General features: G+C 48.0%; 1 protein-coding gene across 1 annotated transcript; it reads right to left on the reverse strand.

Moving 5' to 3' along the window:
• Positions 1–2,507: 2,507 nt before the first annotated feature.
• Positions 2,508–21,750, reverse strand: LOC311307258 (semaphorin-3F-like; the record flags this gene model as incomplete). Its single annotated transcript, XM_084436055.1, has 17 exons — positions 21,630–21,750; positions 8,185–8,345; positions 8,000–8,062; positions 7,677–7,796; positions 7,364–7,457; positions 7,126–7,245; positions 6,801–6,946; positions 6,303–6,417; positions 6,094–6,163; positions 5,849–5,993; positions 5,188–5,410; positions 4,972–5,060; positions 4,826–4,867; positions 4,527–4,684; positions 3,330–3,397; positions 3,070–3,200; positions 2,508–2,942 (listed from the first exon to the last, which is right to left on the reverse strand). The coding sequence occupies exons 1-17, from the start codon at positions 21,730–21,732 to the stop codon at positions 2,508–2,510; spliced, it is 2,283 nt and encodes a 760-aa protein (XP_084292181.1). The 5' UTR covers positions 21,733–21,750.
• Between the last annotated feature and the right edge of the window lie 1,383 nt (positions 21,751–23,133).

Genomic DNA, 23,133 nt, shown 5'->3' on the forward strand with positions numbered 1-23,133 from the left:
AAACGTGCTCAAATCCATAATGACATTTCAATCTGCAGTTCACCATCTTGGTTAGGATCTGCGGCCCTCTCTGGGCTGACTGGTTAGATACACACAGCATGCAGACGACACGCTGGCGTCGGAAAGGCCAGATAATGACGTTTCAGCAAGGTTTGCACCTTTTCAATTTTAAGAAGCACACCTCAATATCAGTGATACGTAGTTTGCCAAAAACCCAGGAATATGGTACCAAGCCTGGTTGACTGATTGTTGAGTCATTTGTTTTGGTAAGAATGATGTCCCACAGAAAGGGCTAAGAGAGGTAGATTTGTCAGACAAGCGAGAAGCTCTGCTCTGTCTATAATACCAAGAGCAGTTCTGTCTTCAAACAGCCAAATTGGAACATCCTGTGTGACTAAACCGTTGCTGTAATAATTGAGGTTCACTTCTTTAGGTTCACTAAAGAATCTGGAAAGGTGCTATATACTGTAAATTAATGTGTTTTTGTTTTATTATTATCACTTCTGTCAGCAAGCTTCCAAAACGTCTACCCCTCCTCTCTGCGCCTTTTTCTATGAATACTGGTCCTGTCAATCAAAACACCCCATAATACCCCCTCCCCGCCATAGCCCAGCCCCCACACCCCCACCACCAAAGTGCAGAACTTACAGGAATATGTACAGTCTCAAAATAAATATGTTTCATGGCGTGGATGAGAGAGAGAGCAGTGGGATCATGAAAAGGTCCATAGCTAACATTATGGAGATCTAGTACTCCATGTCTGGTAGAAGAACATGACAAAAGACCACAACAGATTGTGAATAAGGCAAATACGGCTGATGTACAGTATATGAGTGTCTGCGAGTACAACGATAGTTATTTAGTGATGACCAATGTAAATAAACACTCATTGTGCCGATTGGATGCATAGAAAGGACATGTAGCACAGGGTGGAAGTGTGCATACTGTATACAGTACAGTAAATACATGGTAGGACAAGACCGTTCCACTCCGTCCACAGGCTATACTTCCATACGTCTGCCTGTACAAGGTGTTTAAGTAGTGTTCATGTACTTCAGATCCCACAGAAAAGGAAACATGCACTGCAATTTCAAATCAACAACATACAGAAAACACCTATACTAACATGTTCCAGTTCGCTTTCTTTCTCCTCACTGCAATAAACAACACTACAGTATTGGATTTATTTATTTTCTAAGCGAATACTAATTCAAACCAAACATTATCCATTTACATGTTCCTTTATGAAAACCCTATTATCTTGGCTGAAGAATGGAACAGACTTTGGTCCGAAATTGTGTCTATGGCTAAAAGAGAGTTGAAGTGCTGAGCAGAATGAATGAAGAGTAAAGTGATTGCTATGAGTGATTAACTCGAATGTTCCTTGCATCATATTAAAGTATTGGTTTCAAGCCAGACTTCAGCCAGTGACTTCAGCACTTCTTCAGATAACAAGAGCCCAACCAATAAAAAGAAGCAAAGCCTCGTTTGGTCAGCTCCTACGAACACATACGTTTGGTCTAACTGGGCCGGGCTCAAGGGTTTCTTAGAATCTCGCTATATTTTTTGCGGCATGTCATTAAAACAACGTAAAAACAATGCAAATTTGCAAAACCCCAAATTTTGATTAGATTCTTTAAAACACATTTTTGTGAAAGCTAGCTTGACAGAACCCTTTTTTTTCTAATTCTAACAGCAAGATAAAATATTTACAGTGGAAACGATACATCATCATAGGTAAGATTTGTGTTCAAAACGCATTATTTAAAAGTGAAAATTTCAATAAAGGTGTGCTTGTTGGACACATAAGGTTGTGGCAGAGTATCTCCACACCCTGTAACAACCATGGGTCGGTTGGCCTCGCTTATGTAAACTTACAACATCTGACACAGAGAGTGACAATGCTATGTGACGCAAGATAGGAAGTGGTCCAATTGACAATAGATTGTCTTAAAGAGAAAGTGTGTTTTGGGTGAACTGTCTCTTTAAGATAATATGAGGTCCAACTTAATTATAGCCAAGGTAATAAAAGAAATTCTAAACATTTCACTTGCTCTGCAAGAATGCACATTTGGACAAACAATATTACAGTGTGAAACAGAAAGTAACTCAACAGCATTTTCAACTCAAACGATGACTCTTGCGGTAGAAACTCATGGTAGACACATACAGTAGTAGAAGCCATTCTTTCAGGTACTGGGAACTTCCGATCTACCGGAGTGAGATGAAGCAGGCTTCAGGAGGGAGGAGCCAGCCCTGGTTCTGTAGAGCTGTGACTCTGCAGCCCAACGCCTCAGCACCAACCCTTACCCCCCCGGCTCCAAGTCAGATTAGTATCTCTAGAAAGCTAGAGATAGATCTTCGAAAATTAAACAATTTTAGAGTCCAAGCTAGGTCATTTTACCTCAAGTTAGTGTCTAATCTAAAGACAGGGATAAATAACAGCAGGTGAGAATGTGGCAGTTGGCAATGTGAGGCCAGAGATATGAAGCGGGTGAGGAGGGGGTCTAGGGACCACCAGGGTTCTCCTGCCCAGACGGGCTCTCCGCATGCCTGCGACTGGTGCGCTTGGCGGGCAGGTCGGGGTTGAGCTGCTGCCAGTAGGTCTGACAGTACTGGTTGATGAGGCGGATCTCTGGCTGAGAGGAGAACTTCGGGGGCAGGATGTGAGGCGGCGGAGGGGGTGGAGGGGGGTGCTGGCGATGGTGGCGGTGGTGGTGACGGTGGTGGTGGGGGTGTCGGGGCTCCTCGTCGGGGGGCACGTCCGGGTGGGTGAGGGCCTCGACTATCTCCCTGTCCAGGATGCGCAGCGCCACCCGGGCCACGGTGTGTTTGAAGTTGTTCTCGGTGGCCAGGCAGTGGTACAGCCCGTCGTCCGCCTGGACCAGCGACTTCAGCAGGATGCCGTGGGCCGTCTTCAGCACCTCACCGTCGCGGTTCAGCTGACATGAGTCGAGGGCAAACCAAAGATTATTACTATGTATACAACAGGGAGAACAATAACACATCAGTTATCACACGGCTACTGCTAGACGATCTAAAACGGTCATCAGTCAGGCCTGATCTCACCACTTTCCTCCGGCCATCCTTCTGGCTGTAGAGCCACTTGACGGTAGCTTGTGGAGATCTGGGCTGGCACTCCAGGAACGTGCTGCTCCCCTCCACTCCGAACTGTACGGTCTCACTCAGACGTTTCTCCACTGACACAGAGAGGAGTATGGCACAGTGTCAACTCTCAGAGCACTGTTGTACTTGACTTGAATTAAAGCGTTAATCGGTTTTCTACTGCAGAGGCCTGACTTTAAGCATGCTGTTATTGTATGAGGTACCTTTTGCGTTGAAACCCCGACACTGTCTCAACGGGTCCCCGTGTTTGATGTCCTGTCTTCTGCTCCGCCTGAGAAAAAAAACACACAACATAGACGTTTACTAATCACCACATTCAGATTTAATTTGTCACATCCATATATATATGTGTGTGTGTAATGATGTACTCAATTACAAATAATTAGAAATTGTACAAAAACAATACAAATAAAGTCATGGATGTATTATGTACATTCTATAAATATAAATAATCCCAGGGATCCCGTACTGCCATCTGTCATATACTGTACATACTGTAGTGACGCTATATACACCAGATATACTTCTGCTATATACACTAGATATGGTGACACACATAGCTCCACAAGTGGAGACACGCACAGCTGAATGCTTGGCTGACATCTCGGAGTGGATGGTGACACATCACCTCAAGCTCAACCTGGACCAGACTGAGCTGCTGTTCCTCCCGGGGAAGGGCTGCCCACACCAGGACCTGGCCATCACCGCTGATGACACAGTGGTGAATGCAAGGAATCTGGGTGTGACCTTGGCCTGGACGACCAACTGTCATTCTCCGCACATATCATATCCGTCACATGGTCTTGCAGATTCCTGCTCTACAACATCAGGAGGATTCACCCTCTCCTCAATGACAAAACGGCATGGGTGCTCATCCAGGCCCTGGTCATCTCCCGCCTGGACCACTGCAACTCCCTCCTTGCTAAACCCCTGGAACTTGTCCGGAAAGCTGCTGCTCGCCTGGTGTTCAACCACCTCAAGTTCTCCCACACAACTTCCCTTCTCCATTCCCTACACTGGCTCCCTGGCGGCTCGCATCCAGTTTAATACGCTGGTACTAGCCTACAGGGCAATGACAGGAACAGCCCCCTATTATTGCACTTTGCCTTCAGCACTATATTATGCTCTTAGTCACTTGTTTTAGAAAAGAGATGCACTTGTGAGTTCTGGCAAGTAGTAGTACATTGGCTTTCCTATGTTAAATGCAATTATTGTAAGTCACTTTGGATAAAAGCATCAGCTAAATGACGGTAATGTAATATAATATAATGTAATGACACTACACTAGCTAGAGTCATTCAGGTGCCGGATGGCCTGGGGGAAGAAACTCTTCCTGAGTCTCTCTGTGTCCGCCATGTGGGCGCGGTACCTTATCCAGCAGAGGCTACAGTAGGACTCACCTCTTGGTGGAGGGGGTGAAGGGGGCGCAGGTCTCCCCGTCCCAGGCACAGTAGGGGTCCCTGGCCAGGCAGCAGTCTGAGCAGGCTTTCCCGTAGACGGCACATCTGTGCAGGGACACCTGGGTAAGACCCTTCTCTGAAGACACATACAGCTGTTGCTGTGGGTCCAAGAAACAGAAAAAATCCATTGAAATGATGGATTGTATTTGTAGTGTAATCCCATTTGGCCTAAGCCGAACATATCGTATCAAGTCATTGGAGAGGTTACATGAGGGTTCATTAATTATAATGAATCCTACCCTTTTTGATGATATCTTCATAGTTTTGATAGGAGTTGGAGTCTGCAATAACAACAGCCAACAGCAGAGTAACATCTCTGATAGGAGCATAGACTTCAATATTTAAGAAATGTGAAATATTTTATCAATATCATTTTGTCAATTACCCTGAACACCTCCACCTCCTCTAACGTGAGCTCTTCTGTGGTGCTGGTGTCTTTAGGAAGTACGATCACTTTTTGGACTGTTCCACGATCTGAAAATGGGGAGAGTGGGAGGCTGGCTTAACAACGGTTCCAGCTGAGGTGAGAAAGTACAGGGTGGAATTCCATGGGGGATTCCGGGGATTCCAGGGTGGATCTGACATTCTGTTGGTGACTCACCCGTGCCGAGGAACAGCACCTCGTATCTCCCGTCCACAGCGTCCACCAGGTCCACCACTATGGAGGTGAAGCGGTAGTCCACCCCTGTGCGGACCACCAGGGGGCGCTTGTGCATGGGGTAGACCGGGTGGTACATGAGGGGGTGTGCCCGCACAAAGTTCACCGCCTCGTCAGAGAACTCTTTGGTGGAGCGAAGGCCAGGAGTGAAGGTTCCCCCGGGACACTGCGCAGCAGACAGGGACAGGAAACAGCCCTCGTCAGACAGCTGGAACATCATTTCTTCATCGTGTATCAATAAACACTTTTCAATGTAATCATAAAAAAAATAAGAATACGAGTGTACAATGTGATCAGTCCCACTTAGTCTGGAGTCAAGTGCCACAAAACATGGACAGAGGGGCGGAGCCAGCGCATTAGCCTACCTTTCAGATCCAGCTGCATTTGAACATTATTTCATCTGGAACTCATGACTAAATTATTATTATTATTATTATTATTATTATCATTGTTATTATTAATAATACTATTATTATTATCATTTTTATTGTTGTTATTATTATTAAATTATGTTATTGTTATTATTATTATTATTGCCGTAGCAAGAGTTTCTGGGTACTCAGAATAAGCTCCACTCTACGAGGGTAATTTTAAAAACACAAACCGTTCCTGGCCGGGGGTAGGGGATCTTGCCGGTGTAAGGGGTCCACTGGTAGTTGTGGCCATGCTTGTGTGAGAAGGGGCCATTGAAAACATTGCGGATGTCGGCCATGGAGTACACGCAAACAGCGGAGCCCTTGAACACTGACCTGGGGCGGAGTGGATAGAGTCAAAACACATCATCGTGATGGGGTCTGGGCACATTCCGCCAGGAAGTGGAATATTGACATTTTTAAAACTGCTACTCACCCCGCAGTGGAAAAGACGGCGTACACGACAGGGTTGCGCTCGTCTTGAGTCGGCTGAATGAAAACATCCCCTGGAAACAGTGAGCAAACATGTCGGAACGCTCAGAGACAGATCTTATTCTCATGAGCTCTCTTTTCCCTAGTTGTTCAAGCGAAGGTGACCACTCAGAGAACTATAAGAGTCGTGCTAAAACAAAGAAGCTGTCTTACTCAGCTCGTCGAAATACGTCTCCACACCGTCGCCCCCGATCACCGAGCACACCAGCCGAGCCTTCAGGAACGTCGTCCACTTGTTCACCAGCGACCTTTGACCCCCATCGTCATTCTGAGCAGAAGGGACATACACAGTTCCAGCTAAGTGTGTGCAGTGGTCATATGATGATGTGACTGTAGTGTCTCAGGGTTCAGTCCAGGGAGGGTACTAGTCACGGGAGCAACAGCTCCCTGTACAACACACGTACGGACCAGACAGGGCCTCGCAAACCTCCAGTACGTGCAGTGATCATAAAACCCATGTCGTCATTGCTGCTAATGATGATAGCCTAAAGTCATGGCCTAACGTTACATGACGATGGAATGATGGCGCCTCAGTCTTTATTGCTTGTTGGTGGTTAGGGTTTATCTCAAAAAGGGGCCTCAGGGCCTCCAAAGGCCTAGAGCCGCCCCTGGGACTAGGAACGTGCAGACGGCCCATGGAGGGTCTCTCACCAGGCAGACGCGGCCCACCCTGGACAGCACACTGGGGGTGCTCCCCCCCGCTGCGTCCAGGCTCTTCTCCCGGAAGAAGAAGTAGAGCTTGTCGTCGTTCTTCTGCGAGCTGTCAGGGATCTGCTGGATCTTCACGAAAACGGGCTCTGGGGATCGACGGAGAACAGCCAGAATGAGGTACCAACGTTTAAGAACAGGAGAGGTGGAGAGAGAAACAGAAGAAGAAATACAGTACGGTGTGCGTGTGTGTGTGTGCGTGTGTGTGTGTGTGTGTGTGTGTGTGTGTGTGTGGCCGCGCCCATGTCCGTGAGTGGCGAACACACACCATTCAGCCATCTGGAGTCGTACTGCTCAGTCCTGACAGCCGGCCTGTCCCCCAGGGTCCTGAAGATGGCCGGGTCCGTGCCCATGAAGTCAACATGGACCCCTGCGTACAGGTTCCCATCTGGACCGGACAGAGAAACACAGCGTGCCGTGTGATTAATGACCGTGGTGGAGCTGAGGGCGACGGGCTGTCGCCGCTGGCCGGGATGTGACGTGTCCCTGTCAGGGCGGGGTCTCACTGCTGAGGGCGGCGGCGTTGGCCTGGCGGGGGTCGTAGGAGCATTTGCCTTTCCCCGAGTCCACGTAGCCCGGCACCAGTCTGAACAGGTACTCCTGCACAGGGGGAGTGGAGAGAGAGGATTAGCAGGCAGACGCTGTGGAGGAATTTGTGCATATTTACTTGCCTGTGTGTGTGTGTGTGTGTGTGTGTGTGTGTGTGTGTGTGTATGCGTGCAGGTGTTTGTGTGCGCGTGTGAGTGTGTATGTGTATGCATATGCGTGCGTGTGTGTGTGTGTGTGCGCGCGTGTGTGTGTGCGTGCGTGTGTGTGTACCTCAGCTCTCCATCCTCTGTTGATGAACGTGCAGATGGGTTTGTAGGCGCCGGTGCCACAGGTATACAGGTGGGTCCGGTTCCAGGGTTCGATCAGACGCACAAAGTTTGCACACTCGCCCTAACGAGGAGGCAAAGTGAGAGAGTACAATGTGACACCTCAATATTACATCAATCAACTGTGCTGTATGTACAGTGAAACGCTGCATAAGAGAGCACATTTGTGTTTGTGAAACTGAGGTACAGTAGCCCACCCCAAACCACAAACAAAGACAAAATGTAGTCTCAGTAAGTCTGAGGTAATCAAAGGACAAGAGTACTGACCTGCCCCCCCTTCCCAGTCATTCTACACTCTCCTTTCCTCTGGGTAGTGGCTGGCCAGTGGATCTGAGGTAACAAACAAACACACAAACAAACAACAACAATCTTTCAACAGCAAAGCGTTTTCACTCCACATCCCGTATCCTCCACATGTGCTGGATATTGATAAGTGAGAAGTGGTCTCCTACTATGAGGGGCTCCTTGTTGATGTTCTGCATGTCCAGGGCCACCAGGTACTCCCGGCTGCCCAGGTAGAGGCGTCCCTGGTCCTGGTCCATGTGGAGGATCCGGTAGTCGCTGGTGTTGAAGGAAAAGGAGAAGGGCCGCGCCGTTCGCGTCTCCATGAGCTCTGGATAGATGAGACAGAGAGGCAGCCGGACGCAAACGCAGTGTGAGCTTCAGGGACCCTAGATGTGTGGTTATTCGAGAGCTTTTGAGTCGACTGCACTGTGGCTTTTCAACCAGCAGAGGGGGTCAAACTCCCAGCAGCCGTGAGAGGAGCCCCGGCCCTGGGCAGGTGGGGAGGTGAAAGATAGGGTTCAGCTGGTTCAGGACCAGACGGATGTGTGGAATCAGAGGCCCCATCAAGCTTATCGGACTGCTTCTCTATCGCCTCACCGTCTTCCCAGTGCGCTCCGGTACACGACGGGGGAAGGGGATCCAAGAATCCAACTGAATGAGTTAGGGTTCATGTTTAAGGGCTCGTCACTACGGGCCGGATAATTCCAAGCTTCACATTCATGTGACCTGGATGGGGGGGGGGGGGGGGTAAGGGGGGGTAAGGGGGCGGGGGTTCGTTGACTTTAGCTGTAAATCTAGCGTGATGGGGACGCGAGGACAGCACTGCCCTCAGAGTGCTGGAGCGGGCGCTGGTCTGGTGACGGGGCTTGGAGACGCTGGGGTAGTGAGAGGCTGGGGTAGTGAGAGGCTGGGGTAGTGGAGAGGCCGGGTAGTGAGAGGCTGGGGTAGTGAGAGGCTGGGGTAATGGAGAGACTGGGGTAGAGGCTGGGGTAGTGAGAGGCTGGGGTAGAGGCTGGGGTAGTGAGAGGCTGGGGTAGCGGAGAGGCTGGGGTGGTGAGAGACTGGGGTAGTGGAGAGGCTGGGGTAGTGAGAGGCTGGGGTAGTGAGAGGCTAGGGTAGTGAGAGGCTGGGGTAGTGAGAGGCTGGGGTAGTGGAGAGGCTGGGGTAGTGAGAGGCTGGGGTAGTGAGAGGCTGGGGTAGTGGAGAGGCTGGGGTAGTGAGAGGCTGGGGTAGTGAGAGGCTGGGGTAGTGGAGAGGCTGGGGTAGTGAGAGGCTGGGGTAGTGGAGAGGCTGGGGTAGCGGCCACACAGACCAGATCTATAAATTACTCATGTTAACGTCACGCCAGCACCACTTTGATCTCACAAGGTATGACTGTGCACCCGCTCAAATACTAACCTGTCTGGGCTGCCGGGTCTGAAACTTGGAAGTAAATAAAAATAGCGTTAACCACGGTTGCGAGAAGGTCACAGTCTGCTACCGTGGGCAGGCTTGTGAGAACAGGGTTTTGACGATGCTAAACGGGGGCGAGTCCTACTTTGACCTTAATCGATTCATCTCGAAATTTATCACCGAATATAGAAGCAGGGCCTTTTTTGCATCTAGCAACTTTTTGCAAAGCTGTGCTGCATTATTAAAACTGTGCTGCAACATTATTATTTGCCATTCAAACAAAGAAATCTCAACTGCCCATTTTATGCACCTTGATTGTGTCTCTCTCTCATGTACTACAGTGGAGACTATCCAGTACGTAACCTACTTGTAAAAATACCTTAATTATACTTAACTATACTGTCATCAAGAAAGATTCAAATGTTTTGTCTGTCTGTCAAGACTTTTATTCATGTCACACACACAGGTGTTACAGTGGTTAATGACAGCCGTGTGTCACAACTATATAAAGCATGCATGTACGTGTCAGCTAATATCTCAATGAATGCTCATACCCGTGTGTACGTACATGTTACCATAGGTGACGGTCTAAGCATACCGCTGTGTTATGCGTTATCGCACATGTGTGTACCGTACGTGCACACGCAAATGCGAGGCGCGTGCGTGTGTGTGAGCCAGGGGCAGAATGCGCCGCTGTTATCTGGGGGTCTAACTAGGTGGCGAAGTGTGGCCGTCTGTCTGTCTCTCTAGCAGCTGCGTGGGTGATCCACAAATAATCCGCAGAACTCCGGACGTCACCGCGCCGCGGAGCGCCGGGGATTCTGTGGGCCCGGCGTGCGAGCGGGAGGACAGCGGGAGGAGTGGGTCTATTCTCAGAACTCCTCTCATCCCATTTCAAGTGGCTTTACCCTGGAAATCCACTATCTTTGGGCAAGGGTGGGACAGAGGGGATGACGCTCTGAAAATGGACGCACTTACAGTATACTTTAACCTACATTTGAGTATCAAAAAACAATGTTTAAAATCAATTAAACTACTATTAAATACATAAACTGTTGAAATAGACAGAACATACATTGAGTGTAGTTTTTAGTTACTAGTTAATTTACAGTATATAAATCGGTCCTACAGAAAAACAGGCATATTTGAACAATAAACTAAATTACATTTTGTGAAATAACCAACAGCAACATTGACCTTGTCATCAAATTAGCTTCTTCCGATTGTACACAAACAGTGAGGTGTGACCTATGTGTAGCGAGCGGCTTCAAAGAGAAAAGGCAGTGTTGAAGCCCTGTGTCCTCCACCTTGTGTCCCTCTCTCTGAAGCCCTGTGTCCTCCACCTTGTGTCCCTCTCTCTGAAGCCCTGTGTCCTCCACCTCGTGTCCTTCTCTCTGAAGCCCTGTGTCCTCCACCTCGTGTCCCTCTCTGTCACTACTGCCTGGGGCGACCTGACTGACCACCTCCAATATTAGCACAAGAGCTCACAGGATGCTGAAGCTCAGCCCACCACGGCTGAGCTCACAGAAAGCCGGCCACTTAAGCGAAGCTAGAGGAGGCCGAAGGGGCAGCTTCAAGTGAATCTCCAACTTAACATGTCATTGTTGTAATCCATTAACACCACTTGTTCAGCTTTCAGCACAGCACTGCCAGAGCAATCTGTACAACACAAACTGTGCATAGCCAAAATAAGGTACACCAACTGTCACTAGCTGAACAGTGATCAACTGCAGAGTTGATAAGAAGCTGTATACTGAGGCACTGTTATAATTACCGAGTGGAATTATATTTCTGGCAAAACACTGTATACAGTATCAATGCTTAAGTATGTGAGTACAAACCAACAGCGTTCCCGGTCGTATAACTGTACCAGTATGTTACAGTACCCACAGGGGAAAAGAGAGAGGTTTTGGGGAGTCCCGTTACCACAGTGGAATCTTATTTTGTTGGCCAATTGGCAATGGCTGTTTGTGTGTGTGTGTGTGTGTGTGTGTGTGTGTGTGTGTGTGTGCGTGTGTGTGTGTGCGTGTGTGTGTGTGCGAATGTGTGTGTGTGTGTGTGTGTGTGTGTGTGTGTGTGTGTGTGTGTGTGTGCGTGTGTGTGTGCGCGTATGTGCATGCGTATGCGTGCCAGGGCCAAAAAAGCTGCCAGATAGACTTGTAATAGGATTTATTAGCGAGGCACAAATGGTCACATTTTCCGCTCACAACAGTAACTCTGGGGTAACTATATGAATCAAAAGTACAAAACCAGGCCTTTCTCCACTGAGCTGCTAAAGACAATGCTAGTATAGCCAACATAGATCTATGCCATCCGATGGTAACCTATGCCAGAGCTAAAACGTCACTATGGCACATTTCTGCGTTGGTACAGGAAGTTCGGTCATGACAGTGTTGAAATAGCCAGGGGATAGCGAGGTGAATATGTAACTTGACAGGATGGGCAGTGGAGGTCGGACGGACGTGACTAATCCTGCTCTCCGCGGGCAAAACAGGAAGCCAGCTGGGCTGATCTGGAGGGCAGGTGCACGTAACAGACAGGGCAGAGGGGACAAGAAGGGAAGACTGGTGTGTGTGCTCACAAGTGGGTGACTTTTAAACAAAACACGGTAGTTTCTTCTTCAGGTGATGAGGACTTTGGGGGGTCACTCACAGCACCCCCTAGGGAACAAATACAGCATTCTGCCTTCCTACCATTTACTGTATCTCAATACTTTTACGTTCTGAAGTCCAGCAGTCCTGGTTCTCAAACCCAGCCGAGTCTGGTTCTCCTCAGAACCTACACTGAACACACATACTGTATAGAACCTGGTTACCAGTGAAAGACGACATCACGTGTGCCTCTTGAAACGGTGTATTTACGCTGAAACAATCGACTCAGTCCTTTAAAAGTCTTGCAACAGTGATAGAAGCATCAATATTTATCAGTAGACAGGTCTTCAAATGTCAATGTCAAGGGCCGATGCAGTATGAACTAGACAAAAGGAGACAGTAGCATAAAGGTCAATTTACATGTATGCTTGGTAAGACAAGTTTCTCTAGCTACTGTATGCACAAGCGTAGTTCGTCTACAGCTTGTGCAGCGGCCAGAAGCTTTCATAGTGCAACCAGACAATCAGTGACGGCGTCTGCGAACGTAACAAAACTCAGAATACACAAGACAAGGTCTGCGACACACCAATCAGACATAAAAGTGTCTTGATTGCCGTTGTTTTTGTGTAAAACGTGTCATACGACATTTATCTTGCGAAGCAAAACTGGCCTTAGTGAGCAGTGTGTACAGTAGCCTACTTCAAACCCTCTCTGCTTTCTAGGAACCTCAGGGAAACGTTCAGTAATGTTCATCTGGTGTCTGCTCCTCCTCAGCTCTTAGCCAAATGAGAAAACCCAACAGTGTATAAGACGCCTCCCTCTGCTGCCACAACTCATTTCGTCTTCAAAAAACAATAGGCACTTTGGGTTGAATTAGTGGCTAGTAGCCAAGTATCGGCAGATGGCGAGATCTCTAGCTCTATGGTACAGGGACGTTGGCTGCCACCAGGATCCTTCAGAGGCTGACTTTTACCAAGGCTGAGCCCTGTCAAGTAGCTCTTTTAACAAGGCTGAGCCCTGTCAAGTAGCTCTTTCCAGCAGCGTTTCTCAAACGTTCTCAAGGGAAAGCAATAGTAATCAAGTACTGCTCGGCTCTCAGCCCTGCATTGAATGTCTACTTTCTGTCCATCAACGTTCCATTGGTCAAAATGGAGCATTACCTAATGTAACTATTTGGCTCACAAAACAGATGACCATCAAGGAATAATTAAAAACTGCAGATCAGTTCTGGCCAACTACAGCTACAGTTCAGGAATTTAATAAAAGCGGGTAATGACCACTAATTCATTGGATCCAAGCTGTAAAGTGATGTCATTGGATTCCTGTTAAAAATGCAACCACTGTGAAACATTATTGAGCTTCAGCAAGCTTAAAAGCTAAAAACCACATCACAGAACTACAGGTCTTATTTATAATACTCCTCTAAGAATACTAGTGCAGTGCCCGTCTGGGCCCGGGCCATTCTGCATGTGGCTGTGCAGCTTATAACAAATTCCACATTGAATCCCCCGACACAATTGCAAGGTTAACATTGCTGCATCCTGGACTTAGCCCCGCCCAAGATGATTGTGATTGGTTTAAAGAAATACAGTACAGTGTTTTTTCCAGTATTCCAGAGTGATAATGGGTTGCAGCCAGACCTTTGTCCAGCGCTGGCAGTGGAAATAGGTCTGGCTATGCGTATTCTTGCTATGGCAAGAACTTCTGGGAACAAGCTATAATATTCATGGACACCAATGAGAATCCAGTAGGGATGCTGATTGGCCTGCACAGATAGTGGGCTGTGAGGAAAGGCTGATTTTGCCTCTGATTGGTCTCTGACCACAGATTTCCACTTTTTAAGTATTGCTAAGGAAGCCCGGGGCCCTCGTCTGGAGCCAGGCCCAGACAGAGGGCCCGCCTGCAAGCGCCTGGTGGCCGGGCTTACCACGGAGCCCGGCCGGACCCAGCCCGAAAAAGCGACGTGGAGATACCGTCTCATCCTCCATCCCGTGGACCCACGACCCGCAGGAGGAACTGTCGGGATCGGGTGCGCTGTCAACTAGGTGGCAGTGAAGGTGGAGGGCACTGACGGTCCGGACCCAGGCGGCAAAGGCTGGCTCTGGGGACATGGAGCGTGACCTTGTTGGGGGGGAAGGAGCCGGAGCTTGGGAGAGAGGTGGAGCGATACCAATTACACCTGGTGGGGCTTACCTCCACACACAGCACCGGCGCCAGAACCAAACTCCTGGATAGGGGTTGGACCCTGTTCTTCTCCGGAGTTGCTCACGGTATGAGGCGTATGGCAGGTGTGGCTATACTAGCTAGCCCCCAGCTGAGCGCCTCTGTGCTGGAGTTCACCCCAGTGGACGAGAGGGTCGCTTCCCTGCGCCTTAGGACTGTGGGAGGGAAAACTCTGACTGTGGTTTGTGCTTATGCACCAAACAGCAGTTCGGAGTACTCTGCCTTCCTGCAGACCCTAAGTGGAGTCCTATTTGGGGCTCCTGCAGGAGACTCCACTGTCCTATTGGGGGACTTCAATGCGCACGTGGGCAATGATGGAGACACTTGGAGGGGTGTGATTGGGAGGCATGGCCACCACGATCTGAACCCGAGTGGTGTTTTGTTGTTAGACTTCTGTGCTAGTCACGGTTTGTCCATAACAAACACCATGTTCAAACACAAAGATGCCCACAAGTACACCTGGCATCAGAACACCTTAGGCCGAAGATCGATGATTGATGATCGATTTTGTTATCGTATCATCTGATCTGAGGCCATGTGTTTTGGATACTCAGGTAAAGAGAGGGGCAGAGCTGTCCACTGATCACCATCTGGTGGTGAGCTGGTTTCGATGGTGGGGGAAGCCTCTGAACAGACCTGGAAAACCTAAGCGTGTAGTGAGGGTGAACTGGGAATGTCTGGAGGAAGAGCCCGTCCGGAGAGATTTCAACTGCCACCTCCGGCGGAGCTTCTCAGGTATCCCTGTGGAGGTTGGGGACATCGAACATGAGTGGTCGGTGTTCAAAGCCTCCATTGCTGAAGCTGCGGCTGGGAGCTGTGGCTTGAGGGCCATAGGTACCTCAAGGGGCAGTAACCTTCAGACACTTTGGTGGACACCGGTGGTCAGGGAAGCCGTCTGACTGAAGAAGGAGGCCTTCCGGGATCCGGAAGACCCCAGAAGCAGTTGCAGGGTATCGATGGGCCCGGAGGGCTGCAGCTTCGGCCGTGACCAAGGCAAAGCAGCGGGTGTGGGAGGAGTTTGGAGAAACCATGGAGAAGGACTTTCGGTTGGCACCAAGGTGTTTCTGGAAGACCATCCGACACCTCAGGAAGGGAAAGCGGGGGACTATCCAAGCTGTGTACAGCAAGGATACACTGCTGACCTCAACTGAGGAGGTCGTTGAGCGTTGGAAGGAGCACTTTGAGGAACTCCTGAACCCGACTACATAGAACCCGCTTACATAGAGCGTAGGCCTGTTGTGGTTCTTCACATGCCTCTGTTATATGATCTTTAGAAACGTCTTTGGACACGAAATAGCTTCCTCACTTGCTCCAGCACGCATGCGCACAGCATGCTGGAGCAACGATTGCGCGCTGTGCGCATGCGTGCTGGAGCAAGTGGGGAAGCTATTTCATTTCGAAAGACGTTTCTAAAGATCATATTACAGAGGCATGTGTGAAACCACAACAGGCCTACGCTCTATGTAAGCACAACTAGCGATTCATAAAGACAGATTGATGAAAACAACCATTTCGCGGCAGAAAATAGATTTTTAGAAACTGCATTCTCGGTGCCCCGACCACCGCAATTACATGGATATACTAGCTCGCGCTGGATTTTTAATTTCTTCTACATGCCTCCGAACTACATCAAAGTGATCTTGGTGAGTCAAACGCCTTATAATATGTCGTAAATAAGGTCCTGGTTGTCAAAAACGAGCATTGTCCTTTAACATTGCGTGGAAGTCCGGGAGTGACCGACTGGGGTGGTGGTCCCAATATTCAAAAAAGGGGACCAGAGGGTGTGTGCCAATTACAGAGGCATCACATTACTCAGCCTCCCAGGGAAAGTGTACTCCAAGGTGCTGGAAAGGAGGGTCCGGCCGATAGTCGAACCTCAGATTGAAGAGGAACAATGCAGATTCCGTCCTGGTCGGGGAACCACCGACCAGCTCTTCACTCTCGCAAGGATCTTGGATGGGGCTTGGGAGTTTGCCCAACCTGTCTACATGTGTTTTGTGGATTTGGCGAAGGCTTACGACTGGGTCCCTCGAGAGGTCTTGTGGAGGGTTATGCGAGAGTATGGGGTGAGGGGGCCCTACTTAGGGCCATCCAATCCCTGTACACCCAGAGCGAGAGCTGTGTCCATGTCCTCAGCAGTAAGTCGTTTTCCTTTCCGGTGGGGGTTGGCCTCCGCCAGGGCTGCGCTTTGTCACCAAACCTGTTTGTGATTTTCATGGACAGGATATCGAGGCGTAGCTGTGGGGAGGGGGGTTTGCAGTTCGGTGAGCTGGGGATCGCGTCGCTGCTGTTTGCAGATGATGTGGTCCTGATGGTATCATCGGCCTGCGACCTCCAGCACTCTCTGTATAGGTTCGCAACTGAGTGTGAAGTGGCTGGGATGAGAATCAGCACCTCTAAATCTGAGGCCATGGTTCTCAGCAGGAATACGGTGGTCTGTCCGCTCCAAGTAGGAAATGAGTCCTACCCCAACTGAAGGAGTTCAAGTATCTGGGGGTCTTGTTCACGAGTGAGGTAACCATGCCCGGAGAATAGGAGCAGCTGGTGCGGTTCTGCAGTTGCTCTACCGCACTGTTGTGACGAAAAGAGAGCTGAGCCAAAAGGCAAAGCTCTCGATCTACCGGTCTATCTTCGTCCCCACCCTCACCTATGGTCATTAAGGATGGGTCATGACCGAAAGAACGAGATCACGGATACAAGTGGCCGAAATGAGTTTTCTTCGCTGGGGTCTCCCTGAGAGATCGGGTGAGAAGTTCAGTCAACCCGGGAGAGACTCGGAGTAGAGCCGCTGCTCCTTTGCGTCGAAAGGAGCCAGTTGAGGTGGTTCGGGCATCTAGTGAGGATGCCTCCTTGGCATCTCCCTAGGGAGGTGTTCCAGGCGTGTCCGTCTGGGAGGAGTCCACAGGGTAGAAAGATTCCCCAGGCAGAGTTGGTTGATGCTGCTAGGGAAAGGGATGTCTGGGGCCCCCTGCTGGAACTGCTGCCTCCGCGACCTGAGTCCTGCACTCTAGCGAGCTGTCGGTAGCATATCTGGCACACAAGGTGCAATTTACTTGTAAATGGTCCTACAGTATGATGGTGGTACTGTATAACTGCTTTGTCTCCATAGCATTTCTAACAGTGGATCATAACCCTATCTTCAAGCTCTGTAGATTAGAGGTCTTCACGGGTCGGGTAAATCCGAGAGGACCCGAACTGGACCCGAGACCCGTACGGGTCCGGGTCCACATTTCCACGCTTTTATTATGGTCAATTGGGTTCGGGTGGATCCGATTCTATTACCTCGGGTCTCGGGTCTGTGTCATTATGCGTAATACCCGAGAGAAACGCATGACGCAAATTCAGTGAGACCGCGGGCGCGACGCGAGCGGAGACACGGCAGCCACCACCAGTAGCCTACCTTGTAAAAAATAAGCTGAAAGAAAATGAATATAAAGAGGTCAAACCTAGTGGCAGCTTTGTGTAGCCTTATTTATTTACGGCCGTTTCATTTCCATGCTGCCACATCACAGCCTGACAAAACAGCGATTGATCCTGTCAAGATTGAGAGGAAATCGCAATTCCATCAAACTGTGATGCAACAGCATGCAAGCCAACAGCCGTGACAGCCTAAGTGATTAATGCTACTGCTACTTGCTACTACTGCCTGTCGGATCTGTAAAATACCCGATCCGACTCGGGTCTCGGGTCTCTGTCCTACTCCTGCTCTCGGACAAAATCGGGTCCGGTATACATATTTTAAAAAATGATCAGATTTAGTCGGATCTCGGAACAAATGTCTCGGGTCCATCTCGGTTTCGGGTCCACATTTTAGACCCGAGAAGACCTCTACTGTAGATAGCTACATTTGTTATCTATTGGGAGGACAGAACATAACTACAACATTTGGTTCTAATTTATAGCAAACATATTGTTCGTTAGGTATTTTGATGTTTCTTTATTCCTACAGTCGGCTAGAATGCTTTTTGCAGGCTATCTGTAGCTAGCTCCTGGTAGCATTTACTGTAAGACACACCTTGGTTTATGCTGTTGACCTTGGCATTGGACTGGAGCGTATCCTGCCGCAGGGAACTACTTTTTTTTTTACCAGAAATTTGAGAATCACTCATCCAAACAACTTCACACGGGACACTGCACTACATAGATAGATAGATAGATAGATAGATAGATAGATAGATAGATAGATAGATAGATAGATAGATAGATAGATAGATAGATAGATAGATAGATAGATAAAGAGTATGCCTAGTAGCAATAAGCATAACAAAGAGGACGAACAGGGTCTATATGTTACGGTCAATGTGAGAAAACGGGGAATGTGAGCTTTTCCCGGTTATTGCGCACATTCCCTGACCTCGTGGGGAATGTAGGAGAAACATGTGCGTTTCTCACATCTCCCGGGTAATGTGCACATTCCCCGACCTTGCGGGAGATGTGAGAAATTGGTTAGTATTTCTCACATCTCCCGTACGGTCGGAGATTGTGCACATTAACCGGGAAATGCTTACAATTCCCGACCTTGCGGTAAATCTAGGAAAGCGCAACCGTATGCAAAACTTCTGCGCAGCCGGGTGGTGGGAGAGGGCTTATGTGACGCCTCAAAGGGCGTGCACCATAAGAGGCACGCACGGTAGTTGGGCTAACGTTACTGGCACACACCTGTGAGAGATTTTTCGTCTTTTCGTCTGTCTTTCGGCTAGCTAACGTGTAGGGTTCCTTTGGAGGTTCCCACCTTCCTGTTGTTGCAATGTTCCTTTTGCGTTTGTTAACTTGATCACCAGTGTATCCTCCTAATACTACTTACACTGTGTGCAGCATAGGCTATATTACTGTTCAAGGTAGACCACAGACTGTTATTAACTGTAGGGGAGGACCGGGACGAATGAAACACTTTTTGGTTTGATCAGATTTACACAGAAATTAATAAAGATGGAGATTACATTTTTTGATGACAAACAACTTGTACATGTCCTTTACTAACCTATTAGTTAACCTATAAGTTTCGTTCTGTGGTGTACCAGTTCAATTCAAGACGGCCGAGAACAGAAGATGTGCATTGGTTCTCTTGTCCCTGCCGTGCGGGGCGAGTGAAACAGATGAGTGGGACGAGTGAAACAGTGAGATTGTTTTGCTTATTGTGTTGCGTAGCCTCGCGGCTTGTAGGCTAATTATCTTAACTTTCAAAATATGTATAATTAGACCCAATTTAATGTTTCCATTAATGCAATTGATGCTATGTATTCGAAAACCATGGGCAAAATGTCAAGCGCCTCTCGTTCTAAGCGCACGAGCCCTCTCCCACCACCCGGCTGCGCAGAGGTTTTGCATACGGCTGGACTTTGCTAGATTTACCGCAAGGTCGGGAATTGTAAGCATTTCCCGGTTAATGTGCACAATCCCCGACCTTGCGGGAGATGTGAGAAATACTAGCCAATTTCTCACATCTCCCGCAAGGTCGGGGAATGTGCACATTAACCGGGAGATGTGAGAAACGCACATGTTTTCTCCTACATTCCCCGCGAGGTCGGGGAATGTGCGCAATAACCGGGAAAAGCTCACATTCCCCGTTTTCTCACATTGACCGTAACATATACATCCATATGTACAGCATGTGTACAGATGTACAGTATAATCCCTTCATATAGTGTCAGGTTCTCGAGATAATCGTGATAGAAACAAACACACATACAGAGATGTGTGGCATTTATAGTTAGATTATCCAATCCAAAGATCATAGAACTAAATACAAAGGAACTGTATTCCAGAAGCATTATCCTCTTAGCCTAGGTTAGGGTACAGGGTCGTGTCAAGTTCAGGCTTTTACACAGAGCTTTCCACAAAGTTGTTTAAATCCACTTCTAATATATTAGAATGTGTTTTTCCTTTCAGTGAAATTAAATATCTTGTTATTCTTTCCCATTTACAGTATTTCCAGGATTTGAAGACGCGTCATTGTTGCTCAAAGGCTGGAGGGTTCTGGGAGTGGAGCCCAGTTCCTGTATACTGTAGCAGCTAGCGTGGTCTATGTCTCACCAAGAAGGAACACGGGCAAACGACCCAGAGAGAGGACATAACGGTCAGTGGGTTATTTCAATAGTTAATGGTAGAATTGGTATACAAGAGACGGTCGTATCGAAGGAAAATTATGCATTTCGGTAACCAGGGAGTGGGAGAAACAAACTGGTAGTTTTTCACAAAAATAATATATGGTTTCACAATGAAGATTGATGATGATGATGATGCCATTGTGTGACTGCTACAAATAGTAATTAAAGTGAATCAACCAGGCAACATGAGCGGTCAGCAGCTATCTCTGTGTCCTCTGCTGCGGGGGCGGCTGTCTGGGGGGGGGGGGGGGGGGGATGACAGGGCCGCCCCACATATCACACAGCGGCTGTCTGGCATTTTGGAGCAGGTTGTTGGAGCAGAGCCCTTGCGTTCTTCGGGGGGCTTCCCTGTGCGTTTGCCGAGGTAAACACGGCAACCATGGCGAGCTATTTTTGCCACGATAACACCGTCGCCCTATCCCGTTTCTCAGAAGAGGAATCTGTTTCGCCGTCACCTATGCTGACAATAACCCAGGACAACCCAACCCCTGTCAACTCTCTTTCTCTCTCTCCCACAGTCTCCCTCTTTCACACACACACACACACACACACGCACGGACACGCGCACACACACACACATACACAAACACACACACACACAAATACTTGCCTCTTTGTCTTTGCGTACCCCGTTCTCGTATCTCTTTCTCTCTATCTCTATCTTTCTCCCCCCCACTTCCTCCCTTCAACCCCCCTCTGTCCCTCCGCCCTGCCTGGTCCTGGTTCCATGCAGAGCTCAGACCTCCTGGGACCAGGGGGCGCCACCACAGGACCACCGGGCCTGGCAACTAACCAAGTCCCCCGTGGAGGGATTTTAATGTCTCTCTTCCTCTCTCTCTCTCTCTCTTTCTCTCTCTTCCTCTCTCTCTCTCTCCCTCCCTCTCTCTCTCTCTCTCTCTCTCTCTCTCACACACACAATATCTGTCTCAAATACAGGCTCAGTGACAGAACATACATGTTTTGATGTGGTTTTATTATAGTTGTTTATATATGTTTAATTGATGTTTTTCCTGGTAAGCTACAAAGGTCCTTTACATAACATGTAAATGGGAGAGCTTAGAGTGCATTCCAATTTAAGTGTATGAATTATAATTATCCTAAGTGTTGTAGAAAATTGCTGGTGGATAATTCTCCTAACTCAGGCTTCCACTGCATACTGTACATCCACCACCATTTCCTTTCAATATAAATTGCTAAATATGTTCTTTTTGAATCTATTGTAAATGAAAAATCAAAAAAGAATGGTCAAGATAATCCCTGTCAAATGAACACTTACTGAAGAAAAAAAAAACGACTCACCTTTATAAGACAGATGCACTCTGGGAGCAGAGCGTGAGTTGGCATGGCAACTGCAGACACAACAACCCAAGAGAAAGAGGAAGAGGGCTTGGGTGGTCGCCATAGCAATGACAGCAGAGTTAACCTTTAGATTCCTACAAAAGGAGAAAGGAGACGTTTAAAAAGCAATAAAGATCAACTCAACATCATCTCCAAAATCTCAACACTCGAAGCTTACACGGATTCACGCTAGTGGCAACGTCAAACACTGAAAACCAGTTTCACATGTCCACATTAAAAAAGAATGAGGCGTTAGAAGAGATCAGCTGTTTAGAATAAGTTGCTAGTCCTGTTTGAACTTTCCCAGAGAATACTGCATTCACCCACTCTGAAGCCTTGACCCTTAATAATCTGTTTACAGGTCAGTGAGCAATACAGCTTTCTTTGTCCAAACTGGAGTTAAGAGCAAAATTATCTCATTATCCAGGGAATGTTTACTGTCATTACCATGTCAATAGCTGCAGTTTCAACTTCAAGAATAAAACTCTCCACAAAATAGTGGTCCCAGTAAATACATTTTCAACAACGCTCTAAGGCATCTCACCCGGGTCTAATGAGGGTGTCTATTTACCACCCATGGATATTGGAACTAGGCTTACTCTTAGCCATTACACTTTTAGTTTAGGACACTTAGCTTTACCAAGGTTGATTTATATGAAATGCATTAATTAAGGCCCAATCAATGGCCTCCAAATGTCTTGTGGAATAGCTTCATAGATGGATTGAGAATGCAGAGCGAGCATCCCACTTTCTGAGCCATGCACCCTCGTCCATGTCACTCTGACAGTCTTTGAAGAAAAATAAGTTCTTACAAATGACTGCCAGATCCTGTCAGCTAATGCAAATCCCTGTCACATTGTCTCACTTTAAATCTTCATCTCTAAATAAAGAGGCTAAGGGTCTAAAGAGAGTCTAAAGGATCTCAGACTGAATTAAATCAGGTCTGTTTAACTTTAAGGATCCAGATAGATAAATAAAGTAAACTCGCCCAAATGTTTGTCCTTATATCGCTGTGTTCCAACTGTTTGTGCAAGATCTTGTGTTAACTTAAGTAACTTTCTAAGATGATCACATATCACACACAAACACGCACGCACACACGCACACCACGCACACACACACACGCATACACACTCACCGGGCAAACCATCACCACCAAAAGCCTGTATTCATCCATAGAATTTCTCTCTTATTTCTTAGAACCTCCCAATGTACTGTTCATAAGACAGAAAACAGTCTCCTTTGTCAGTGTGTATTTAATGTTATGCGTACAGCATCAACGTCTTGTATGTTCCACTAGTTTTTAATTAAGCTGTGACAGGCCCCATTATGTCCTCTGGGTCTTTATTGGGAATATGTCAGTGACAGGCCCTTTGGTGCCTTGCTCAGCAGCATTCTCCACTGTCTGTTGCTTCTGTAAGACTCCAGGGCTCGACATTTGGACGTCTTTGAACACGACACCCTG

Source organism: Borostomias antarcticus (genome assembly GCF_949987555.1).
Source record: "Borostomias antarcticus genome assembly, chromosome: 3".
NCBI lineage: Eukaryota > Metazoa > Chordata > Actinopteri > Stomiiformes > Stomiidae > Borostomias > Borostomias antarcticus.